The sequence below is a fragment of the Pelophylax lessonae genome, assembly GCF_965119305.1.
Source record: "Pelophylax lessonae genome assembly, chromosome: 6".
Lineage (NCBI taxonomy): Eukaryota > Metazoa > Chordata > Amphibia > Anura > Ranidae > Pelophylax > Pelophylax lessonae.
The window spans coordinates 186,625,304-186,649,062 of NC_138773.1; the positions used below are offsets into that span (position 1 = coordinate 186,625,304).

The 23,759-nt window shown below is 40.3% G+C and overlaps 1 protein-coding gene across 1 annotated transcript in view; it reads left to right on the forward strand.

Annotated features, from left to right (window-relative positions):
* The window catches only part of LOC309557968 (aldehyde oxidase-like), a 174,138-nt gene that overhangs the window by 85,388 nt on the left and 64,991 nt on the right, over window positions 1-23,759 (forward strand). Inside the window, exons 10-16 of the mRNA XM_082260856.1 lie at window positions 5,227-5,319; window positions 8,818-8,969; window positions 9,421-9,514; window positions 14,143-14,252; window positions 20,410-20,594; window positions 21,444-21,606; window positions 21,689-21,763. Coding sequence (XP_082116982.1) covers window positions 5,227-5,319; window positions 8,818-8,969; window positions 9,421-9,514; window positions 14,143-14,252; window positions 20,410-20,594; window positions 21,444-21,606; window positions 21,689-21,763 — 872 coding nt within the window. The remainder of the gene's footprint in view (window positions 1-5,226; window positions 5,320-8,817; window positions 8,970-9,420; window positions 9,515-14,142; window positions 14,253-20,409; window positions 20,595-21,443; window positions 21,607-21,688; window positions 21,764-23,759) is intronic.

Here is a 23,759-nt window from a genome sequence, read left to right on the forward strand (position 1 = left end):
AACACCTGAGAGGGTTTTCATATAGTGTGTACACAACTTTCAACAACCAATTCTGAATTTTCGTACGAAAATTCTCGAAGAGACAAACTCCAGAATTTTTCTCGTATGGGAAAAAACTAAGGATTTTTGTTTAATGTGTAATGTTTTCGTACGATTTTTGTACAAGAAAAATCAGGAAAGAAAGTCATGATTAGAAACAATAAACAACAAAAAAAAGCCTTTGAAGAATTTTCGTACAAATTTTCGTTCATCGGTTCTGATTTGCTGTGAAACAATGAGGAAAATCAGATGATTGTTCGCCCGATTTTCTTATAGTGTGTACCCCACTTCAATCACCTTTAACAGCCTTATGGCTTCATGATTTTTTTTTTTATAGGTGGCAATAGGTTTTTAAATATTCTGAACTTGATTGCCCCTTGTGGTACACTGATATCTGCCTCAAAGCACCTTCCTTTCAAGGCCTGAGTGTCTCCATTATTGTTTTACATCCATCCAATATCTTGAGATATCCCCTAGTGATAGAGTAAGACTGTTTACCTTCACTGTGGATCTACTAATTTTGCATGAGCAATATCCAGAAATATATCTCCTGAAAAAGCTGTTTCTATATAGCAAAACATGTCAAGAAAACACTGGATGAAAACATGTAAAAGCTTTCTTTTAATTATGGCTTTTAATACTTTGTATTAATAAAATTGAATGTTTTTTTTTTATAAACAATGTATTGTTTGTTCTTTTGGCACCTTATAAACGCTACCATTTTGTATCATTAATTAAAAAAAAAAATTCCAATTTTGGTTAAATTAGGAAAATGTGTGAAACCTGTGTGAATGTTGTGTAAATCTAGTGTAAAAACATATTGAAATAGACCCTTGCATATGCAGATTTTTGATATTGCTAGTTTTCTTTGTTGCAAAATATTATATTGTCAGATAAATATAAAATACAAAATGGAAAAATATACAGTATAGGGACAAATGTATTTTAACTCTTGTTTTGTGAGCCAACTACCTGTCTGGTATTGCAGGGCACATAATTACACAGCACTATGCAAGTATTATAATTAGTATTATAATTCTGCGTGCTATCATACATAATTTTGAATTAGAATGTGTCACCTTGATGTATTTGTATTTTATTTTTTCTTTTGTGAAATGTGGTTAAACTACTATTAACAAACGTGTGTTTGTCCACCAGGCAATTGAAAAATTTGGCAGGTTTCTACATAAGATAAATACTTTCCCTGTACCTCAACTACATCTCTCTGATGTTGATTTTCTAACATTGACTTAGATAAAAATGTTTCCAAAACTTACATTTGTCATGTCACAATGTTTACTGTGTCATATTATCCTTTGTTCTTGCCCAGGTTTTTTTGTACTACCTGCCTAAATGTTGGAACCTATCATACTGTATATCTTTCTTCTACTGTCCTTTCTGTATTTACAAGTACAGATCACAAAAATAATTACAATGTTTAGCAATAAATGGCTAATGAGAACCATGATCTAATTGTAAAAGTGCCCAACCTGAAATAGCTACCAGAATGCAGAGAAGCAGGCATTTAGTGGTGTATTTTTATAAAAAAACAAATCTCAAAAGCAATTTACCCAGTTAATGTGCATGTACATTTTTTCTGTGCAAATGGGGCAAAAACAAATGTTATTAAACCATTTTTTGTACTGTTCAAATGTTTTTCATTGGTTTAAATTGGAAAATACCTACCTGGCCACTGGATGATGCTAAGTATCATAGGATATTTCACATAATAACGTTATTAATTGCTTATAGTAATTGCCCTTAGCGTGTATCTCACCAAAAATGAAATTCCTTTTGCAGCGAATGTCTGAAATTGTACTTGTATTTTAGTGTAGACATTTGAGGAAATCAGTAATCCTATCACAAAAGCAGGAAACTATATTTCTTGGGGCATTCTGTACACCAACTGTGTATAAAACTCCAAGCTGCCATATTGCATTTAATTTTTTGACAGTTTTAGAAAAAACTTCCTTTCTATTAAGAGGAGATAAAATTATTCTCAGGTACATTGGCGATAGAAGGAAAAAATACAATGGGATCACTAAAATGAAAACTGGGTACAACACTTATGATGAGGGAGACCTGGATGTAACAAACCATTTAAACAATTACTTCCGTTCAGTCTTCTAAGAAATACATGTATGAACAATAACAAGTTGGGGAATCTGATTGTTCTAGTATTGATGGTTCAATTTTTGAATTTCTGGAGACAGAGGTAGTAGAGGAAATGGCTTGGTTTAAGCTTAAAAAAGCAATGGGCACTGATGGTATTCATCCCAGAGTTCTAAGAGAAAATTGAGGTATAGTTGTTGGACCAATAATGGATCTTTTTAATCACTCTTCTAACAGAAGAAGTTCCCCAAGACTGACAGACAGCTAATATTGTACCTATCCACAAGAAGGGCAGCAAGGTAGAAGCTGACAATTACAGGCCAGTGAATTTAACATCAATTATAGTCACATTGGACTACTACATGGAATCACTCCTGAAAAGAAGGATTATTGATCACTTAAAAATACACAACTTGCTGGACCCAAAGCAGCATGGCTATACAGTATATAAACGTCTATATGGTAGATCATGTCAGACTAATCTGATTACATTTTTTTTACTTTATTACCAATGTTTTGGACCAGGGCGGTGCTGGTTCCACAAAATCTAATACAAAAGTTATACAAACTAGGACTTAACCCTTGGGTGGTTCAGTGTATTTGCAGTTGGCTAAAGGATAGATAAATGGGGTTCACTTCAAACAGAGAACAGTCACTAGTGTTGTACCACAAAGTCCTGTTCTATTTAATTTATATGTAAGTGCTATAACTAAAGATTTGTTGGGCAAGGTATGTCTTGTTGCTGATGACACAAAGGTGTGTAATAGCGTTGATATCCCTGGAGTTGTCTGTAACTTGGAACATGATTTGGTATTGCTGGAAGATTGGTCAAAGCCGTGGAGACTGCAGTTCAATATTTCTAAATGTAAAATAATGCACCTAGGGAAAAGGAATCCCCTGAGCAAGTACAATATTGGGGGTACTTATTTCGGATTATAGCAAAATGAGCAAACAGTGTTCCCAGACAGTGAGAAAAGTGAATAAAATCCTAGGATGCATCACTAGAGGGATCACTAGCAGGAAGTGATTCCTCGATACCAAGAGTCTTCAAACTATGGCCCTCCAGCTGTTCGGGAACTACAATTCCCATCATGCCTAGTCATGTCTGTGAATCTCAAAGTTTTACAATGCCACATGGGATGTGTAGTTCTGCAACAGCTGGAGGGCCGTAGTTTGAGGATCCCTGCTCTATACAGATCTTTAGTGAGACCTCATTTAGAGTACCGTGTCCATTTCTGGAGACCTCACTTACAGAAAGATATTGATTAGATAGAACGAGTCCAGAGATGGGTGACAAAAATAGTGAAAGGTTTAGGGTTAATACAGATAAAGAACGACTCAGGAACTCAGTATATACAGTCTGGTGGAAAGAAGGGAAAGGGAAGAAATGATTCAAACCTGTAAGTACATCGAGGGGATGAATAAGGTTTAGGAGGGCAGTTTTTTTTCTCAATATGAAACCAAAATCAAGAACAAGGGGACATGACCTTTAAACTAACTAGAAGACAGATCAAAACTAATCTTAGAAAGTATTATCTTACTGAAAGGGTAGTTAATGCGTGGAATAAACTTCCAGCAGAGGTAGGGAGATAGTCAACAGTAAATGGCTTCAAACATGCTTGGGACAAAAATAGATGTCCGTGGTACAGCAGGTGACTCAAGTAAAAATTGCTCACTCATCAGATGGCTAAGACCTCCTATGGAATAAGCAGGTCACTGATTGACAGCACTGGTGAGATTGCACTGATAATCAGGACACTATAACCGGCTTGTGTTTACATCCTTTGATCAGCTGTCATTGCAGCTACAGGCATCATCCACATATCCTTCTTTTCAGCTGGTGATTCCCTCTCATGTAAAAGCAATTCTAGCAGATTAGCCGCTGGATTGCTTTCACAAGCAGCGGGAGGGGATGCCCCCTCCGCTCACCACCCACCGGGGCCTCTCCAGGCACTTCCTTGTGATCTTGGACCATCTCTACGCTACTGGGAGGCTGGAAGCAATGTCATGACGTCACTTCTGGCTCTGGCAAATGCAAATGTAAACACTGCCATTTTTTCCCCTGAAAAGCGGAGATCAATGCTTTTTTTTAATCTCATGCTTTCCAGGGCAGAGGAGATATCTGGAGTCTTATAGAACCCAGATGTCTTCATAAAGAGGACCTGTCATGCCTTATTTCTATCACAAGGGATGTTTACATTCCTTGTGATAGGAATAAAGTGATTACAGGAATTTTATTTAATTTTAATTACAGGAAGTGCTGCCGTCCCCTGGTGCTTGCACACAGAAAATAATGCATATTTAGGGAACACCCATATGTGTAAATGGTGTTCGCACCACACATGTGAGGTATCGCCACGAATGTTATAGCTTGAGCAGTAATTCTAGCCCTCGACCTCCTCTGTAAATCTAAACGGGTAAGCTGTACAAATTTTTAAAGCGCCGCCTATGGAGATTTTTTTAAGTACCGTCATTTGGTGCCATTCCCTGAGCGTGCGCAATTTTAAAACATGACATGTTAGGCATTTATTTACTCGGTATAACATCATCTTTTATATTTTACACACACACACATATATATATATATATATATATATATATATATATATATATATACACAGTATATAGCACTTATGGCACTAGCTGTAGCGCCTTGAATTATTAACCTGTCTATGCTTCCTGATGTTACAGATACAGATGCAGATGTTAACTGGAGAAAGAAGTGTATGCATGTGATTTGATTTCAGCTATGGAAGCATTATTATGCAAAGTGTAAATGTATGCCACCCCTCAAATGACTACATCTTTCATCTTGACCCTTCAATATTTAAGCAGATAGCTTTTAGACCTGATAGTCAATGGCACCCACATATGGACTGGTTATTTTCAGAGAAGATCCAGAAAAACTTGTTATAGCTAAATGCACTTACGTTGTGATACTATGCATTTATCTTTTCACTGATTTTCTTTAGTGAATTCTAATATTCTTGTAATTTTTTTTTGTATGAAGGTACATTATTTTAGATACTGTACTGTATTAGCTATTAAAGTTTTATTTTTCCTATTTTTTGTTAGGTCCAGAGATGAAATTTAGAGGAGTGTTTCATCCGGTTATCATCTTCCCTGGAAGAATAGCTGATCTCCATGTTGTCACTAAGGAAGAATCAGGTTAAATGGGAACTATGCTCTTTTTATGGCTTTATTCTGGGCTAAACAAATATCGTCTAAATATAAGTCATGTAAATTGTTACTTGAATAGTGGTGTCCTTTGCTCATTTCTTCCAGATCTGTGCTTTAATTCTTCATGAAACAACTCCTACACTTTGTCTCTATGCAGAAGTTTCCTGTAATAAAAAAACTCTCTGCTGCCCCCTCTCTTTGTGCAGGGTGACACAGGTCCATTAATACAAAGAGTCGAGTGCACTCTATACAGCAATGAGACCCAGTTGTATAAGGGTGCTGTTTTGAAATGGTGTATGGCACCTCCACCATATGTAAATCCAATCCAAGATATCACCAGCACCATTTGTTTAGATCAACAGACAGGATCCGTTTTGGCAGCAAAATTGGGATGTTATGTTTGTTGCATGTCCCAATTCACATAGCATAACTTAAAAATTACAGCTTACCTTTTTTTCGATGTTCTCTTCTGAACTCTCCAGAAAGGAAAAATCCTTCTAGCTCTCTTTTTATGAGGAGGCTGGGTAGCTGTGTTTGCCATAATTACCCTGTCTGTACTGTGTAGGGAGAATGTAATTATTAATTATAACTAGATTTGAAGACTGTATGCCCCAAAAATTTGCTAAAGGTGTCGAGGCTGGGCTTCTCACGTTGTATGTTAACGAGGACAGACTTAGGACAGACTCACTTTTAACATTGTTCAAAAAATCTTGCAGTCAGCTGTGAAACCTAATCCTGAGTAATATCTAATAGGTAAAAAAAAAAAAAAAAAAAAAGGCATGTTGTGTGAATGGTAACACATAACAAACATATAGTGGGGTTTTCTCAAATTTGACTGTAAAAGTGGAAATATGCTTTGATTTCACCAACAAAAAGCAGGGGCATTTCGAGGCCACTAAGGGCCTCTTCCTCCTTCTTCCTTTTACTTTAAAAAAACATCTATCATTATACATGTTTTCCACAATACAACTTCTAAAATGTTATTGCAAATACCTTGTAAGTATACATTTTTGAAAGAATGTATTTTTTTTTTAATTGCTTATTAAATTCACATTTTCTTTCCTACTGCTCTTGCCTGTTTAGTTTCCCAGATTGTGGGCATTACTAATGTAAGAGGTGACAGAACACAGCTTTCACCGCTCCTTTGTGTTGCTGTAATATACTATAAATATAAAAGTAATCACTTGCTTTAGAGCCACAGTCTCTGCGTCAGACAGTGCATGTGTGAAGCCGAAAGGCAGAATGGCTGGGATAAGTTTGCCTGTGTTTGATAAAGTGGCGTGGCTTGTCCCTCTGCATTCCTGTGCCAGCCCTTGTGTCTCTGAATGTGCACAGAGAAACACAAGTGCTGTAAAGAAAAATCTCTTTATTTTTACATTGTCGGAACTGGGGACTACTACCTTTCACTGTATGAATCTCAGCTTCTATAGCAGCTAGAATCATGGAACTTTTTTCTATAGGTTTTATTCTAATTTTAAAGCTGAAATACAGCTACTTATCATATTGATAGATCATATTTAACCAGTTGCCAACTGCCTACAGTATATTTACTGCGGCAGCCTGGCTCCTACAGGCAAAGTGACGTAGGGATACGTCACTTGCCTGAAGGCAGCTAGGGGGCACACTCCTGCCCCCGATCGTCAGAGGGGAAGCCGATGCGGGTGTCAGGTGGCTCCGATTGCCGCCTGACACTGGCAATCGCTCCCTGCTGAGAGAGAAGGACGGTCAGCTATTGTAAAAACAGCCGACTGTCCTTCTCCCTGCAATGATCACAGAGCTCATATATTCCTGCTATATAGGATTGCATGTCTCTGTGATCATTTCACAAGTCCAACCCCCATACAGTTAGAATCACTCCCCTAGGGTCACATTTAATCCCTTGATCACCTATACTGTTAACCCCTTCCCTGCCAGTGTCATTATTACGGTAACAGTGCATATTTTTTGCACTGATTACTGTAGAATTGTCACTGGTACCCCCAAAAATGTCAAAAATGTCAGTTAGGGGTCCGTTCTGTCCGCCGCAATGTCGCAGTCCCACAAAAAATCGCAGATCGCCGCCATTACTTGTAAAAAAACACATTAAAAATGACATAAATCTTTCCCATAGTTAGTAGACATGATAACTTTTGCACAAACCAATCAAAATACGCTTAGTGTGATTTTTTTTTTTGTTAAAAATATGTAGCAGAAAACAAATTGGCCTAAAATGTTAAAACATTTAGATTTTTACATTTTCTTGAGAATGTCCTATAGCAAAATGTGAAAAATATTGTTTTCTTTTTTTTCAAAATTGTCGCTCGTTTTGAGTTTATAGCGCAAAAAATAAAAATTGCACAGGTGATCAAATACCACCAGAAGAAAGCTCTATTTGTGGGGAAAAAAGGACGTAAATTTTGTTTGGGTACGGCGTTGCACGACCGCGCAATTTTCAGTTAAAATAACGCAGTGCCGAATAACAAAATAGGGCCTGGTCATTAAGGGGACAAATCCTTCCAGTCCAGAAGTGGTTAACATTAAAAACTCTGTATTTCCATGTATAGTTTTCAATCATCTCTGTATGTGGGGGACAGCATTTTTTATTTTTTTTTTATCTCGCTGCAAAATGAAAACAATAGACTCTCTGCAGAAATGATTGGAAGCCATGGAGACCAGCGGGTTGATTTACTAAAACTAGAGAGTGCAAGAGTGCAAAAGCTGGTGCAGCTCTGCACAGAGACCAATCAGCTTCCAGCTTTTTTTGTCAAAGCTTAATTGAACAAACTGAAGTTAGAAGCTGATTGACTACCATGCACAGCTGCAGCAGATTTTGCACTCTCCAATTTTAGTAAATCAACCCCCATGGGACCTATGCTATTCAGGCTAAAGCCCTGTACACACGCGTCGATAATTGGCTGTGAATTTTCGGCCAACGTCCGATCGGCCGATTTTCGGCTTGTTAGTATGATGCTTCCGACAACCGACTCCGACTCAGAAAAAAATCTGGTGTGCAGGCTATAAAATTTTTGTTGGCCGTCAACACAACGGCTGATTTTCCGTCAGTCAGTACAGATTTCGGCAGACAAAAATCTGATGAGCAAGACTGGGCATGCTCAGAGAAGAAAAAACACACGGAAAGTAAACCAGCACATGACATCACTTCAGAAGTAGATTTTTGTTGGCCGAGAAAATTCGTGTGCAGTCTAGGCACATTCCAACCAACAAAACACCACTCTGGACAAAAGTCGGACGATCGGTCGGCCGATAATCGTTGCGTGTGTACGAGGCATTAGACCTTGGGAACAGAAGGGTTCTGTTTTTTGGCAAGACATAGTTACTTTTTTACCCAAAATAATGAAGTGATTTTGCAGTGATGATATGCAGAGTTATGTAAAGTGTGAATTTCAATGATAGGTTCACATTAAGCTACAATTTTGAGTTAAATTCACAAGCATTGCAGGTGTAAGACTTTCCAAAGTTTGTCTAATCCAGAGTTATTTATTATAGGAATAACAGTGGGAGCCGCTTGCAGCCTGACAACGTTAAAAGCAACCTTAACCGAAGCTGTCTCTGCTATTTCTGAAGACAAAACCAAGTTGTTCAGAGCCCTTTTGCAGCAGCTTTCCACTCTAGGAGGTGCCCAGATCAGAAACACAGCTGTAAGTATGTGCAATGTACTTGTCCATGCTAGTATTACAGTCATTGTATTAAAATATACTAAAACTGACCATCGATGGGCAGATGTGTTCCAGTGGAAACAGGCAAGAAGAAACCCCATTTGTCAAGGGTACCCACCACTGTTTTTTGTATGAAGCATCCATCAGACTGGGGCAGAGCAATGAATTAACACTTTCCTTTTCTGTGAGATTGATGAGAGATTTTACAGCAAATTGGAGAACCTCTGTTTGTGATAATGAGAGCTTCCAATTGTCAGAAAAACTCATAATGACTTAGGACATCATGACAGCTCAAAACAGCTCAATTCCTCCCCAAGTATCAGATTAGATATGGTTGGGATGGGCTGGAGTGGTTGAGGACCACCCTATTTTTTATATGAAACACCAGCCACTGCAAGCTCTGTCATTAATTATATACTTCAATCTTTTCCAGTCTTTAGGGGGAAACCTCATTAGCCGTGCTACAACCTCTGATCTGAACCCGGTTCTTGCAGCAGGAGGCTGCATCCTCAATTTAGCCTCAACAGGTACTGGAGCTAAAAAATGATGGTCTTCTTTTATTCTGATATTCCAAAATAAAATAGTTGTTACCAAAAATCTATTTTAGTTACTGTATAAATGAATATTTTCAGGATGAACATATGTCAGTATAGTCAGCTTTTTACAATATGCTAGTTTTCTTATTAGCAGCCTTGACAGTAAGTAGGTCAGTCATAACTAAAAGTGGATCCAAGGGTACACAAGGCCTAAGGGCAATAGCATATTAGGAAGGAGGCAGGGACTTGACACATTTTGCTGACTAAACATTGCTGCATGAGAAGACAGTGTTTTGTAGTTGGGTCTGCCATTGGGATTTATAGACCTCTCATGTGACTGTATTAAGAGATGCCATCTGAGGGGAATAGTAAAATGATGCAGTTTCCAATACAATTTCCCATTTTATCCTTATTTGCATTGTATATCATGTCCCCATCCTTTAGCACATGCAATGCCCCAGTAAAACGGCACATGCATGCAAGTAAATAACAAGCACTATTGCCCTGATTACACGTGGCCCACCAGTCCAATAATACTGTCAGGCACCCACCCGTGGAACTCTATTTCAGCCAGACAAAGTACCATACAGTGAAGACCTCCAGGGTAGAGGCTAAAGGTTAGAATTTATGCGGAGTATACTAAAAGGTAATGGAGAAGCAGTAAAATGCAACATCACTTAAAGGGAAAAGATTTTTTATAAATGAGCAAATACAACAAGAACAAAAATAAATGTTGAATTTAACCACTTGCCGACCGCCGCACGACTATTTACTGCGGCGGTCAGCCCCGTACAGGCAAAGTGATGTAGGACTACGTCACTAGCCTGTGAGCCTCTAGGGGGCGAGCGCCCGCTGCCGGAGGCGCACTCCCGCCCCCGCTCGTTCCCTAACAGTCCGCGCGTGTGACCGGCGGACCCGATGTCTGCCGGCCACTCGCAATCTCCCCGTGGAGAGGGAGAACGGCAGGCGGCTGATGTAAACAAAGCCGCCTGTCATTCTCCCTGATGTAAGAACAGAGATCATACGATCCTGCTATGTAGGATCGTATGTCTCTGTGCTTACATCACTAGCCACACCCCTTTACAGTTAGAAACACGCCCCTAGGGACACACTTAACCCCTGCATCACCAATAAAGTTAACCCCTTCCCTGCCAGTGTCATTTTTACAGTAACAGTACATACGTATAGCACTGATTACTGTAGTAATGACACTGGTAACCCCAAAAGTGTCAAAAATGTCAGTCAAGGGACCGATCTGTCCGCCTCAATGTCGCAGTCCCGCAAAAAAAATCGCAGATCGCCGCCATTACTCGTTAAAAAAAAACACCAAAAATGACAGAAATCTTTCCCTTAGTTAGTAAACGCAATAACTTTTGCGCAAACCAATCAAAATACGCTTATTGCGATTTTTTTTTTTTTACCAAACATATGTAGCAGAAAACAAATTTAAAATGTTAAAAAATTTTGATTTTTACATTTTTTTGGGGGAATTTTATTTAAAAAAATTTGAAAAATATTGTTTAATTTTTTTGTTTATAGCGCAAAAAGTCATTTGGTTACAGCATCACACGACCGCGCAATTGTCAGTTAAAATCACGCAGTGCCGAATCGCAAAATAGGGCCTGGTCAGGAAGGGGGTAAAATCTTCCGGGACTTAAGTGGTTAAAGTGGTTCTAAGGCTGAATGTTTTTTTAACTTTAGGCATTTTATACCTAAAGTTAAAAAAACCTTCAGAGTGCAGCTCCCCCCTCAGCCCCCGTAATATCTATCTAAGCCCGCTCGCTATCCGGCATGAGAGCAGCTTCTCTCTTGGGATTTCCCTCCTCATTGGCTGAGATGCAACTTCCATTGCTGTCAATTACAACCAGTGAACAGGAAGGTGGGGGGCAGGTCTGAGCCACACTCTCTGTGTCTTATAGAGCCGGCTTGGGAGTGAGCACGACCGAGTGCCCCCCATAGCAAGACGCTTGCTATGGGGGCACTAGACAAGAGGGAGGTGCCAAGAGTGGTGGCGAGGGACACAAGAAGAGGAGGATCGGGACTTCTCTGTGCAAAACAGAGCAGGTAAGTATTACCTGTTTATTTTAAAAAATATCCTTTACAAACACTTTATTATTAAATTCAGTGTTAAGGAAACCAAGACCTGTTAAGCTGAAACAGCTTTAAAATGTATCTATCTAATTATCTATCTTGTTCTGATATTCAAGTTGAATTATATAAGTGAAAAGTGATGTCACTGCCCAGCCTCTACACTTTGTCCAATCGGAGAACGCCTTGAATTCATAAAGAAAAATACAAGGTGTTCTCTGCTGAGCAATACCCTTGTGCTCACCATGCAGCAGTGCAGACACTTGGCACGGGACCTGGAAAACAGCAAGGATCGCTGTGAGATCCGCTTCCACAGTGATCGATAAACCAAAAGGGAACTGGACCGCACTCGGTTGTAAATGAAATTAGAAGTGTCTTTTATTCCTCATGAAGAATCAATACAGAAAGTGCATCACAGGGACATGCAACAGGTTGACGCATTTCACGATACAGAAGATCGCTTACTCATAACCATTGTGGTTATGAGTAAGTGATCTTCTGTATCGTGAAACGCGTCAACCTGTTGCATGTCCCTGTGATGCACTGTCTGTATTGATTCTTCATGAGGAATAAGACACTGCTAATTTCATTTGCTTCTGAGTGCGGTCCAGTTTCCTTTTGGTTTATCGAGTTTGGATGGCGGATCCGACCTGCACCGGAGTGCTTTGTCTCACCTGAGCGGCTTTCCTTTTCAGCTTTTGGTATTTTTCCACAGTGATCGGCCAGGTATGAAAAATGCATAATGACACTGTTTCAAGCTGGACCAATGCAAAAAAAATACCTGGAAATTAGCTTTAAAGCCCACGTCCAGCTGAACCCCTTCTGTTTTTGGAAGAAGTATGAAAGGGTTATAACCTTTGGCAGGTTTTTATTACTTTCTATGTGCCCATTAAGGAGATTCCACTCACTTTCAGTCACAGTAGTTTTCAACAGTAGTTTTCTAGTCACTGATAGCAAAAAAATCTATCCGGAGTTTTAACTCTTTCCTGCTCAAATAAAAGATTTTTTTTTTTTTGTGAACAGTAGCTGCAATTGTCCACAGCAGCCTTTCTCAACCTTTCCTTATCCCATAAAAACCCTCAAAATTGTCTGGTCTTGAATAACTCTAGTTAAAGTCCATTATATCTACAGTTTGCATCTGTCCAAACATCAGTCCAGTCATCGGCCGCCGGCCATTATTATCATACTGCCAGCAGTGAAGTTACTTTATGGGGGCGCCAGACCAATTTTCCTCCGAGGCCCTGCCACCCGGCCCATAAGACTGTCGCTACACTAAAAGTGTAGCGCAAGTGCTGTTTTTTTCATGTGGGGACGGCTTTTTTGCTGCCCCCCTGCAAAGAGATGCCCTAGACCTGGGCCTTGTTGGCCTAGGCCAAGATACAGCGTTGGTAGCAAGGATAACAATTCGCTATTGCTCATTGCTCAAAGAACCCCTGACAACCTCAGGAGGAACCCTAGGGTTTCAAGATACCTTGGTTTAGGAAGGCTCATCTACAGTTATCTGCAGTTGCCAATGCAAAATCTGAAAACATCTATGGAGTTTCTTCATGTTTAAAGAAAACGTGGTTATTGCTGACCTTCTATAAGGTAATGTATGAGACACAGCTGTCCTCCTGCTGCTCAGCGGGGGATCGGCGGCTCGATCCCCTGCTGAGAAAAACGGACTCCGTCCAACGGACGGAGTGTGTGAAAGGAGCCTTAAGGGACTTAAGGGACCACCTAATTGAAACACATGTGAAGGCTCAATGGACACTTGTAATTATTCGGAATCACAATCCATGAATGCCCAACAGCAGATCGTTTATTATAAAGAGTTAAAAGTCATTACACACTGATGAGTTGAACACTAATCAGATATGTTTTGCATAGCACTGTTTGGCAGGGTGTCCCGGTCTAGAGTCAGGCTCAGAGACCAGTAGCTATTGCACTAGACAATTACAAATGATATGAGGTTTACATAGCTTCCAGGTTCCGTGAGAGTATGTGCTAGAGGCAGATGTATCTGGTGACAGGTGTATAAAACAGCAGTGGTCCTGTTGTAAAGAAGTGGCCCACTTTCCAGTGCTGGGTTCTGATGGAATAACCCAACTAGTCCTCAATAGGTGGCAGAGATGGCCGCTGTCATCTTTCTTCGCTGGGGAAAAACACGCGTCACTAGAAGTGTCGCCACAAGCAGAAAGTCGTTGGCCACATACCATAGAGACACACAGGGGCACCCAAGAATGGAGGTGACGTGACGGTAGTCCAGACAATGCATTTCAGGGCTTGACCCCTTTCTCAAGCCTTTTTGAGAAAGGAGCCAGGTGTCCATTGGGTTTTCACATGTTTTATTTAGGGGGTCCCCTGAGAGCTTTTTTGTGTTATGTTCAAATCCAATCGAATAACAATTCAATACAGAATGAATTGAAGGGCCTTGCTCATTGAGCTTATAATATAATATAATAATAATAATAATAATAATAATAATAGGAAGTGATGTCCCATATTTTTTTAAAGTGAAAACTTTAATGTAATTATTTTCTTTCTCTCAGATGGTACCAGACAAGTTCCTTTGGATGATTCCTTCTTTTCTGCATCTGGACGCTCCTTCCTTAAAGCTGAAGAAGTCTTAATATCTGTACATATTCCATACTCAAAGAAGGTATGTTAATTAAACTCTTTAGTATTCTTACAGATGATTGCAGGTGTTCAGTGTATTTTATAGTAATTTATAAGTAGTTCAAAAACAAATTATGTGCATATAATCATATAATGGTTTTCTGTATTTAGACTGGTGAAAAATAAACCAATGTTGCTTACTATTGAAAAAGGCTAATGCAGTATAAATGTTTTTTTTTTTAACCACTTCTGGACCGGAAGGTTTTACCCCCCTTAATGACCAGGCCATTTTTTGCGATACGGCACTGCGTTACTTTAACTGACAATGGCGCCGTCATGCAATGCTGTATCCAAATAAAATGTATGGCCTTTTTTTTCCCACAAATAGAGCTTTCTTTTGGTGGTATTTGAACACCTCTGTGGTTGTTTTTTTTCTATACACAAAATTATTTTTAAAACAAAACAATATCTTTTACTTTCTGCTATAAAACACAGCCAAAAAAAACATTTAAAAAACTGTTTTTTTCATCAATTTAGGTCAATATGTATTCTGCTACATTTTTTTGGTAAAAAAAAATCCCTAAAGTGTATACAAAACAGAAGTTATAGCGTCTACAAACGATGCAATATTTTTATGAAATATTTATTCATTTATTTTGTTTACCAGTAATGGCGGCGATCTGCAATTTTTAGCAGGACTACGATATTGTGGCAGACAAATTGGACATCTAACCGACACTTTTTTCACATTTTGGGGACTAGTGTCATTGCACTAATGACACTGGCAGGGAAGGAGTTAACATCAGGGGCGATCAGAGGGTTAAGTGTGTCCCTAGGGGGTGATTGCTAACTGTGGGGGGGGGTTGCACTGATTGGGGGAAGACAGAGATCTGGTTTCCTGCTTAGCAGGAACACAGGATTTCCTTCTTGTCCCCTTGCAGAACTGCAATCTGCCATGTTTACATGGGCAGATTGCCGTTCTGTCTCTCCTGGGGATGATCACGGGTGGCCGGTGGACCGGTGACATCTCTGCTAGCCAATCACATCTAGTGGCTACTGAACCAAACAGCGTTCAGGTACGTCGTTTCTCGCAATAGAGCCACGTTGCCGCAGTAAATACACGGCGGCCGGTCAGCAAGTAGTTACATTTACATTAGAGATAGCACTATGCTCTTTATTGAAAAATTCAGACTTTAACAGTAATTCGATTCGTTTTGCATGGCACTCTTTTGCAGGGTGTCACGGTCTGGAGTCAGGCTCAGAGACTAGTAGCTATGGAAGTAGAGAGGCACCAACTGACCAGCTGGATAAGTACAGAAGCAGGCCGCCCTGGTGGATGACATGGGCTCACCTGAAATGCATAGTCTAAGTAGTAACCAGTGTTTACTAGAGTTCCCAATGTTGTAGATAGGTTTTTGCTGCTTGTTAGTACTTATTAGTACCAGGTAGCAGTCCTCGGGGTCACACCACCAGGAGGTCAAGTCGGTGTCCAGTAGCAGATGTAGCAGGTAGGGATAAGCAGACGCGTAGTTAGTAAACAAGCCAATGGTCCGTAACAAATTGTTGCAGATTGGGATAAAGCAGAAGCATAGCTAAGGAACAAGCCAAATGTAGGTAACGAGTGGTAGCAAAGATACGGACTGCAGCGGGAGTGACGAGAGAAATAATGGCTGGAGTGAGAAAACAATAATCTGGCTAGTAGGAAGTGCAGAGACATGGCTTAAGTCAGGAAGTTCATGGGAGGAGCAAAGGGTTCAAAGTTCAATTGAAACAAGGTTTAAGGCAGGACCATTCATGGAATTGTCCAGGGAGTTGTCCAGCTTTCCAGATGGCTCTGTCCAGCCTCTCAGGTGGCTCACTGAGAAGAGTTGCTGCCAGACACAGAGGTCCCAGGTTCAGGTCCCAGCCCTGACACAGGGCTATGAACTGTGTATATGTGTTAACTAGAATTCTCACATACGCACGCTAAGGGGCTCCAGGATTTGTGTCTGTTATGGATTAAACAAACTTTTTTTTTTCTTAGATCTTATTAAGCTCTGTCCTAGATCCTGAAGGCTCTGTAGAGTTTTGAGTGGGAAAACCTCAGTTCCTAGGTTTATATATTACCTGGTAGCAGGACCTCATTTATTAGTCTCATCGGTCTACAGATCTTTATACTGTATATGTGAGCTGACCTATGCTCAGAGCTCTATCACTTTCTATGTTGTGAGAACCTGTTGCTGGGTGAATAGGCTAACTGCTGGCAGAACACTAAAAAGGTACAAATGCTGCCTATTTTTTGGGGGATTAGAAGGCACCCTGTTAGTCAGAAACTGACATGTAATGTATCCTAAAATATTGATTTCTTTCACACCATGTATCTTAATATTTTGACTTCTATCACAAAAAATATCATATTTAGTCACATGACCCAAGCAGATATTCTAAAAGATAGGTGATAAAAGGTGTTATTAACCATAATGCTTAAAAGTAATTATTATTCTGTAAATCTTGGCCGAAAAAATAAATAACAGGTTTAATTAGTCAAAACTCAACTTCATGATATAAGCAACCCAAATCTTACTTTCCCCCCTCACTCGCATCTAACTAAGTACTGGTATGAAAAAAAAAAAAAAGCTATCAAAATGCCCATTTTATGTAAAGTGGAAATTACTTCCCAAACATACCAACCTCCACCATGCAGCAATGTGGCAGTTACATCCCTTGTCACTCAGTGTTATCCTCTCCCTGGGCTATTTCGGGATCCCAGGATTTCAACTCTTGATTAGCCAGTGCAGGATGATGTCATCCCGTGCATGTGCATGGCAGCCAGTGATTACGGCACAGCCAGAGTGTACCGGGAATGCACGCTGAGCTGCATATGCGCAGCTCAGTGTACATTCAATAAAGGACTACAAGCGGGCCATTAAAAGTAAAGAAGAGACAGCATGTCTCCTCTGCAATAAAGAGCTTACTGCTTGCAGTTTTGGCAAGTTAGATTAAGTTCCGGTCAAATGCTGATCCTCCTCTCCTCTTCAGTTCACTTTCTAGGGGCTGTCTACTGATGTTCACATCACTGCCTGCATGATGTGGACACTTTCATGTGCTGGAAGCAATATTTTTAGTGGCCAGGTTCCTTGCCATAGGCTACCGAGGCAGAAGAACTCACCGGGGGGATGAGGGGACCATTCACAAGAAGATAACAAGCAAGAGAAAATGCTTGATCCCCTGGGCAGGATATTAGTTTTGCTCATAAAGAAAACTAAGTTTGATCCATTGCATGGCTTAGAAAGGGGTGTTTGGAATCAAGACTGAGGTGTAAGCAAATTGATGTACAATGCACCATTTAAATTTATTTTTTCCTGGAGTTGGACTTTTAATTAAATAAGAACCCCCAACCTTTTTGAGCTTATAAGCAGGTAGAAATAGCCAGATAGGCGCTGTCTTAGCCGGGAGGGTAGGAGTTAATGCCCTTCCCAGTTCTTAGGTCTTTTTGGTGGGTTCTGCTCTAGGTATCGACAGTGCCTTGAAAAAGTATTCATACCCCTTGTAATGTTCTACATTTTGTCATGTTACAACCCAAAATGTAAATGTATTTTATTGGGATTTTATGTGATAGACCAACACAAAGTGGCACATAATTGTGAAGTGGAAGGAAAAAAAAAATATGGTTTTCAACATTTTTTACAAATAAATATCTGAAAAGTGTGGCCTGTATTTGTATTTTGCCCCCCTGAGTCAATACTTCGTAGAACCACCTTTCACTGCAATTACAGCTGCAAGTCTTTTTGGGTATTGCTCACAAGGAGCAGAAGATGTTCATCTATCACCATTGGGATGTAAAGTCATCTGAACCTGAGATTTGCCCTGAAGACACCAGCACTGGAGTATGCCGCTGATGGACTTACATCTGCATGAGAGTACCTCTGAAGGAATGAAATTGCTTGGACTTCACCTTTGCAAGTATGCAGGGGCAGCACAAGCCTGTGTTAGGAGTAGGGATGTAGGAAAGTCCTTGCACTTGTATGTTGGACTTTAGAATGTTCATTTTGCACTTTTCTGAAGTTACTGAAAGTAATGTATCGCAAGCAACTGGCACACACCTAGTTCAGTGGGTCCTAACACTTTGGGGTATGAAGATATTGGTGTGAAGTGGAGTAATGTAAAGACATAAGTGGTTACCCAGGGTAACGAAAGTTTAACAAGCAGCCTGTTGGCAATCTGTCCCCCAGAACAACAGGATTAGATTTGTTAAGCTAAGTGCACATTTGGAACCCATACAGAGTACACAGCGGGGCCCACTCTGCTACTGGGGAGTAGTAGTGGAAAACACTGGACATGTGGACAGAGCTCAGCATGTCCCTTCTAAATACAGATTACAGAGAAGGTGTACACTGTCACGAGGAACCAAAAGTTAACTGGAGAACAGTTGCAGTGCGCGTGTACATGGTGTACTGTCATCTCTAACAGTAGAGATCTACCTTAGGTTTGAGTATTCCGCATGGAAGCGTCAGCCTTGTTCCTGGGCATTGATGAAGATGGCACAAAGTAAAGGTACCCCATGTATACCCTGTATAAAATGCCTAGAGTAGCCCAGAAGAACCCAACCCAGGGTAGGCCTCTCATGTGACCCTTGCTTGGTGCCCATCGAGGACTGAAACATAGAAGATGTGACAAACCACCACCCACCTACATGTACACTTGGCGCCCAATGTGGGGCTACGCCTTCTGCATAAACCTGAAGACCACCCCTAAAGAGGCCAGGGCGTTAGCTAGATAGTTATAACTTGTTCAGAAATGCTCAGCAACCTTCCACGTGAACAACTTATGACTGTCTCCTGATTGGCTCCTGCAGAAGCCTCTGTCTCTTGATTGGAGAATCTCCTGATGAGGGGAGTATATAGCCACCACACCCGAAACGACACACAGATGCACCATGTGTGTTGCTAACAGCCACCATAGCCAGTCATCTTCCATGGAAACTAATACCAGCCTTACTTGACACCAGGAAGCGATACCAACCTGCCTACAAGTTTGCCCTCTGTCTCTTAGGAGTCCAAGAAGAGCTGTGAATTTTATGCCCCAGCTACAAGAGTCATCTTGCCATCATGTCTGCATCAGCTCACTGTGGCATGTGCTTCACTGTTTCCACCAGATGCTAGAGGAAGGACTCAGTTTTGAGATTGGACCTGATTGTCTGCCCAGTACTGATCCCGTTGTCTGAGATGCGTCTGCCTCCAAGCCTCCCACAAAGAACCTATGGTATAACCGCGACCAGCCGGTGGGGATGGTGCCCTGGCAGAGTCGGGGGTTGAGCTGCCATCCTGAAGCACTACCATGACGTCTGCACCTGTTTTGGTTAAATCAAGCTGCTCTTTGGAGGCTGACTTTTAAGAGTTCCCACCTCTGCCTTCACCTATCATTGACTCTGGCAATGAGGAGAAGAGACCGGATAGCTTTGACCTGTTGTTGGACTTCCCGCCACCAGATTGTCTGCTGTATAACTGTGGGAAGATAAACCACAGCCAAAGACTGCTCCTGCTCCTAAGTATATGCCCTCCCAGAGCCTTCCAAGAGGGTTTTCTTTGGCGAGACTGATTTTTTACGTTACCCTCTGCTACTAGATATGGACAGAGTTCAGTATGTTCCTCCTAAATGCAGATTACAGAGAAGGTTAACAAACTTCCATTGGGAACTGAGAGCTAACTGGAGAACAGTTGCATTGATGAAGACATCACAAAGTAAAGTTACCCCATGTGTAGTAAAGTGACCCTGTATTAAGTGCCTAGTTTAGCCTAGAAGACCCCACCCCGGGGTAGGCCTCCCATGTGACCCTTGCTTGGCGCTCAACAAGGAGGAAAACATGGAGGACATAACAAACAATCACCCGTCTACCTTTACAAGCTTATTACCCATATTACCCAAGTCTTAGTGATCTAAAGTAATTCTAAACAATGTTTAAAAACAATTTAAGCAGGTAGATTTAGTAGATAATAATACTCCTGGTAGAATGCAGCTCTTGAGAATGTACTGTTTTTCAGCAGACACAGCAAAATATTTTGTTTGTATGAAATGACTGCTCTTATGGTCCTTTAATCTTTACATTCATTGGTGTGAATCAGAAGTAGCTCAGAATAGCCATTATACATATCTATTACCAATGATGATGATGAAATACATGGTGTAAATTATTCTTTTCTGATCCTTATTTATGTTCACAGGGAGATCATTTATCAGCACTGAGACAAGCCCAGCGCAGGGAGAATGCACTACCTATTGTCACAGCTGGAATGAAAGTTCAGTTTGAAGAAGGCACAGACATTATCAAAGACATTAGTATATTCTATGGGGGAGTTGGAGCCAGCACAGTGTGCGCAAAAGCCACCAGTAAAGCACTAATTGGAAAGTAAGCCAATAATAAAAATACTGAAAATATATTTTTTTCCATCTAATGAAAGGTAGCACAGTGGCTTGCACTTCTGCCTTTCAGCAAAAGGGTACTTAGTTTGAATCTCAATAAGGAGTTTGTATCTTCTCCCCATGCTTGCATTGGTTTCCTTCGAGTACTCTAGTTTTCCCACACTCCAAGGACATGCTGGAACGTTAGTTGACTCCTGTTCAAACTGGCCATAAAATGTGAATGTATGCATGTGAAGGAGGGACATTAGTTTGCAAGAAACCTATGTGAATGTAAAATATATGTAAAGCACTGAATAAATTGGTGGTGCTATATAAATACCTGCAATGAATAAATAACAGGCTAGAACTCAAAAGAAAATATTTTTACTTTAATCTGGGGACTCCAAAATAGGGCTTTGGATTTGCAGGCCATGAAAATAGATGCAAAGATAACAATATGATTTTTGTTTAGCCATCCAGCCCAACTAGTGCTTGGATTTGGGTGTCTTGATGTTCAGTAAATTTGATTGTACATATAAATATGTGTATGGTGTGCTAACAATAGAAGTGATGACAAAGTGATCATATATAGATAGATGCCTTCACCCTGTGCCTACATTTTTCTTCTAACTCTATTGATACTACACATTGCATAAATATTGAGTTAACATTTGTTACATATACATACAGTATATCAACTATTAGCAAGGTTTAGGAATGTCGTGTTTAGGTCCAAAATTATTTAATCTGTCAAGTAACAGGCCCATGTTTAAGTGAATGATGTCGTTGAAGCTAGATGTTATCTCATAGCCTAGTAATGCTAGTGTAAATAATAAATACATTATTTAATTTTTAGGCACTGGAATGAGGATATGCTAGGGGAGGCCTGCAAGCTAATTCTTGATGAGGTGTCTCTGCCACCTTCAGCTCCTGGTGGAATGGTTGAATACAAGAGAACATTGACCATCAGCTTCTTTTTCAAATTCTTCCTAGAGGTCCTGCAGGCCCTGGACCAGCTGGTGGGTTTATAAAGAATCCCCAAAAAGATAAATTTTTATCGTCAGATACCTGTACTTAGATCATCATTACCTTCTTTTCCAGGATCCTAGTAATCCAGATATCAGTGCTTTAATGCGGTTACAGTCTTCATCTGTGGAACACACTCAGACCTATCAGGTAAAAATATATCATTAATCATATTGCACAACCAACATCAACCTAAGAGTAGGGGGGAAAGAGAACAAAGAAATGTCATTAAGGCTGGTCATAAATTATACAATTTTCTGTACAATTGTCTTGAAATCTACCTTCAACTATGTAGTACAAAGGAGGGGGGCCAATTGGGTGAGAGAGTTATCCAAGTGCGAAACTAAATGGATATATATGACCCAATCTCTCAGCCCGATTGGCTTAAATATCGAACTGGACTTAAATTGTTTTATTAGTGATTCTTAATTATTTGCAGAAATCGTTTTTCATTGGTTTTAGGAGTTTTATATGTCAGATCTTTGGAATGTTTTTAATATTTCCTGAACTTTATTGGTGATCTCGTACTTATATTTATATTTATATATTTTAGAGAAGATATATTATATTATATATGATACACCAATATATTTTATATTCGTACAATTTTAATATCTTCTGAGGTATATCCCAGTTTTAAATTGTATTAGTGTTCCTTGTTGTATTGATGTACAATGGCAACAGTGATGTTAATATTGTTGTAGGATGTGTGCATTCACTATATTATACTATATGATGTTGTTACCAGTAGTTATGGAGTGCAGCACAGTTCATGGCGTTATGCATGTTTCCTATTCGTAATGAGGCCCGTTTTAACTATGTTCCTTAGTTTGATAGCCGGTGAGCTATGTGAGGCGCATTGAAGTATCTTCAATGTGGTACTGGGAGCGGGCGTGAGGAATATTTGGCTTAAATCCATGGGAGTCGTGGTTGCTTGGCAACCGCGTCTGTTGGTGTCCGTCCGGAACAGGAAATGTTCAGCCAATGACAGATCACGTACACCACGACCCCGCCCGGATGGGCGGAGAGTCGTAGGTATTTAGTTTGCTGCCATACCGCCGCGGCCACGCCCCCGTGAGGAAGTCGGAAGTACGAAACGCGTCGGGGCCAGGCGGCGTAACCTAATCGAGTGTACAAAGAGTGTGAGCACCCGGAAGGCGCGATCCAGGGCGTGGAGTCAGGATACGGGTCCCAATGGGTATACACCTCCATATATGCGGATATTTAACTGACGCAATGTGAGTGTAATGTATTTTGATTTTGGAATAAAGTGAGTGTCATACGTTATCACACTAGTGGAGCTCTATTCCTTCCCTTACATGTCACTTGCACCTGACTGAGCTTATTATTGGTCTAATCCTGGAGTCCTAAGCGGTTGTGGCTGAGCCTAGCATTGGTCTTATTGGTCTTATCCCGGAGTCCTAAGCGGATGTGGCTGTATTTTGGCTGGTTTGCTCAGTGGTGAGAGTCACTGGGCCAGTGAAGTCGGTGAGTGTGCATTACCTTCCCCCCTTCAGAGCACAGTGGTGGTGGTCAAGGTGATCCTGTATATCTGCACCATTAGAGCTTCCCAAGGGATACATCAGCTTGGAGTACCGTCATTTGTCATATTTTTTCCTACGCTGCTTTGGTGGACTGATCCATGTTGGGACTATTCATTATTTTATTTTATATATTTTATACTGGATTTTATATTAAGTTTTCAGTGATTGTGTGATAGAGTGAGTTTATCATCTTCTTTTGCGCTACTGGAATATATTTTGTATCTACATACAGCTTGTATTTACACATATTCTATTCATTTATGTAGTACAAAGGCCTGCCTAATTGGATACAAGTGAAAGTGTTGTTTAGCTTTGACCTCATATTATGTGGTTTGTGGTAAATTTAACAGAAAATTGTACAAGAAAATTGAACATGTATGGCCAGCCTAAATGTAGCTTGTGTGCAAAATGTGTGGAATCCATGTAGCTGATCACTCATCCCCTAATATTGATACTGTGAACATGAGTATCAGTTGCAAACAGAGCTTAATATACTGATCACCGTGAGAGGAAATCCTCCTTTGATTATCCTGGCCATGGATAGGAAACCAGTAAGTACAGGTTCATTGCTGCTGAACCCAGCATATCCTGTACTGCTAAAT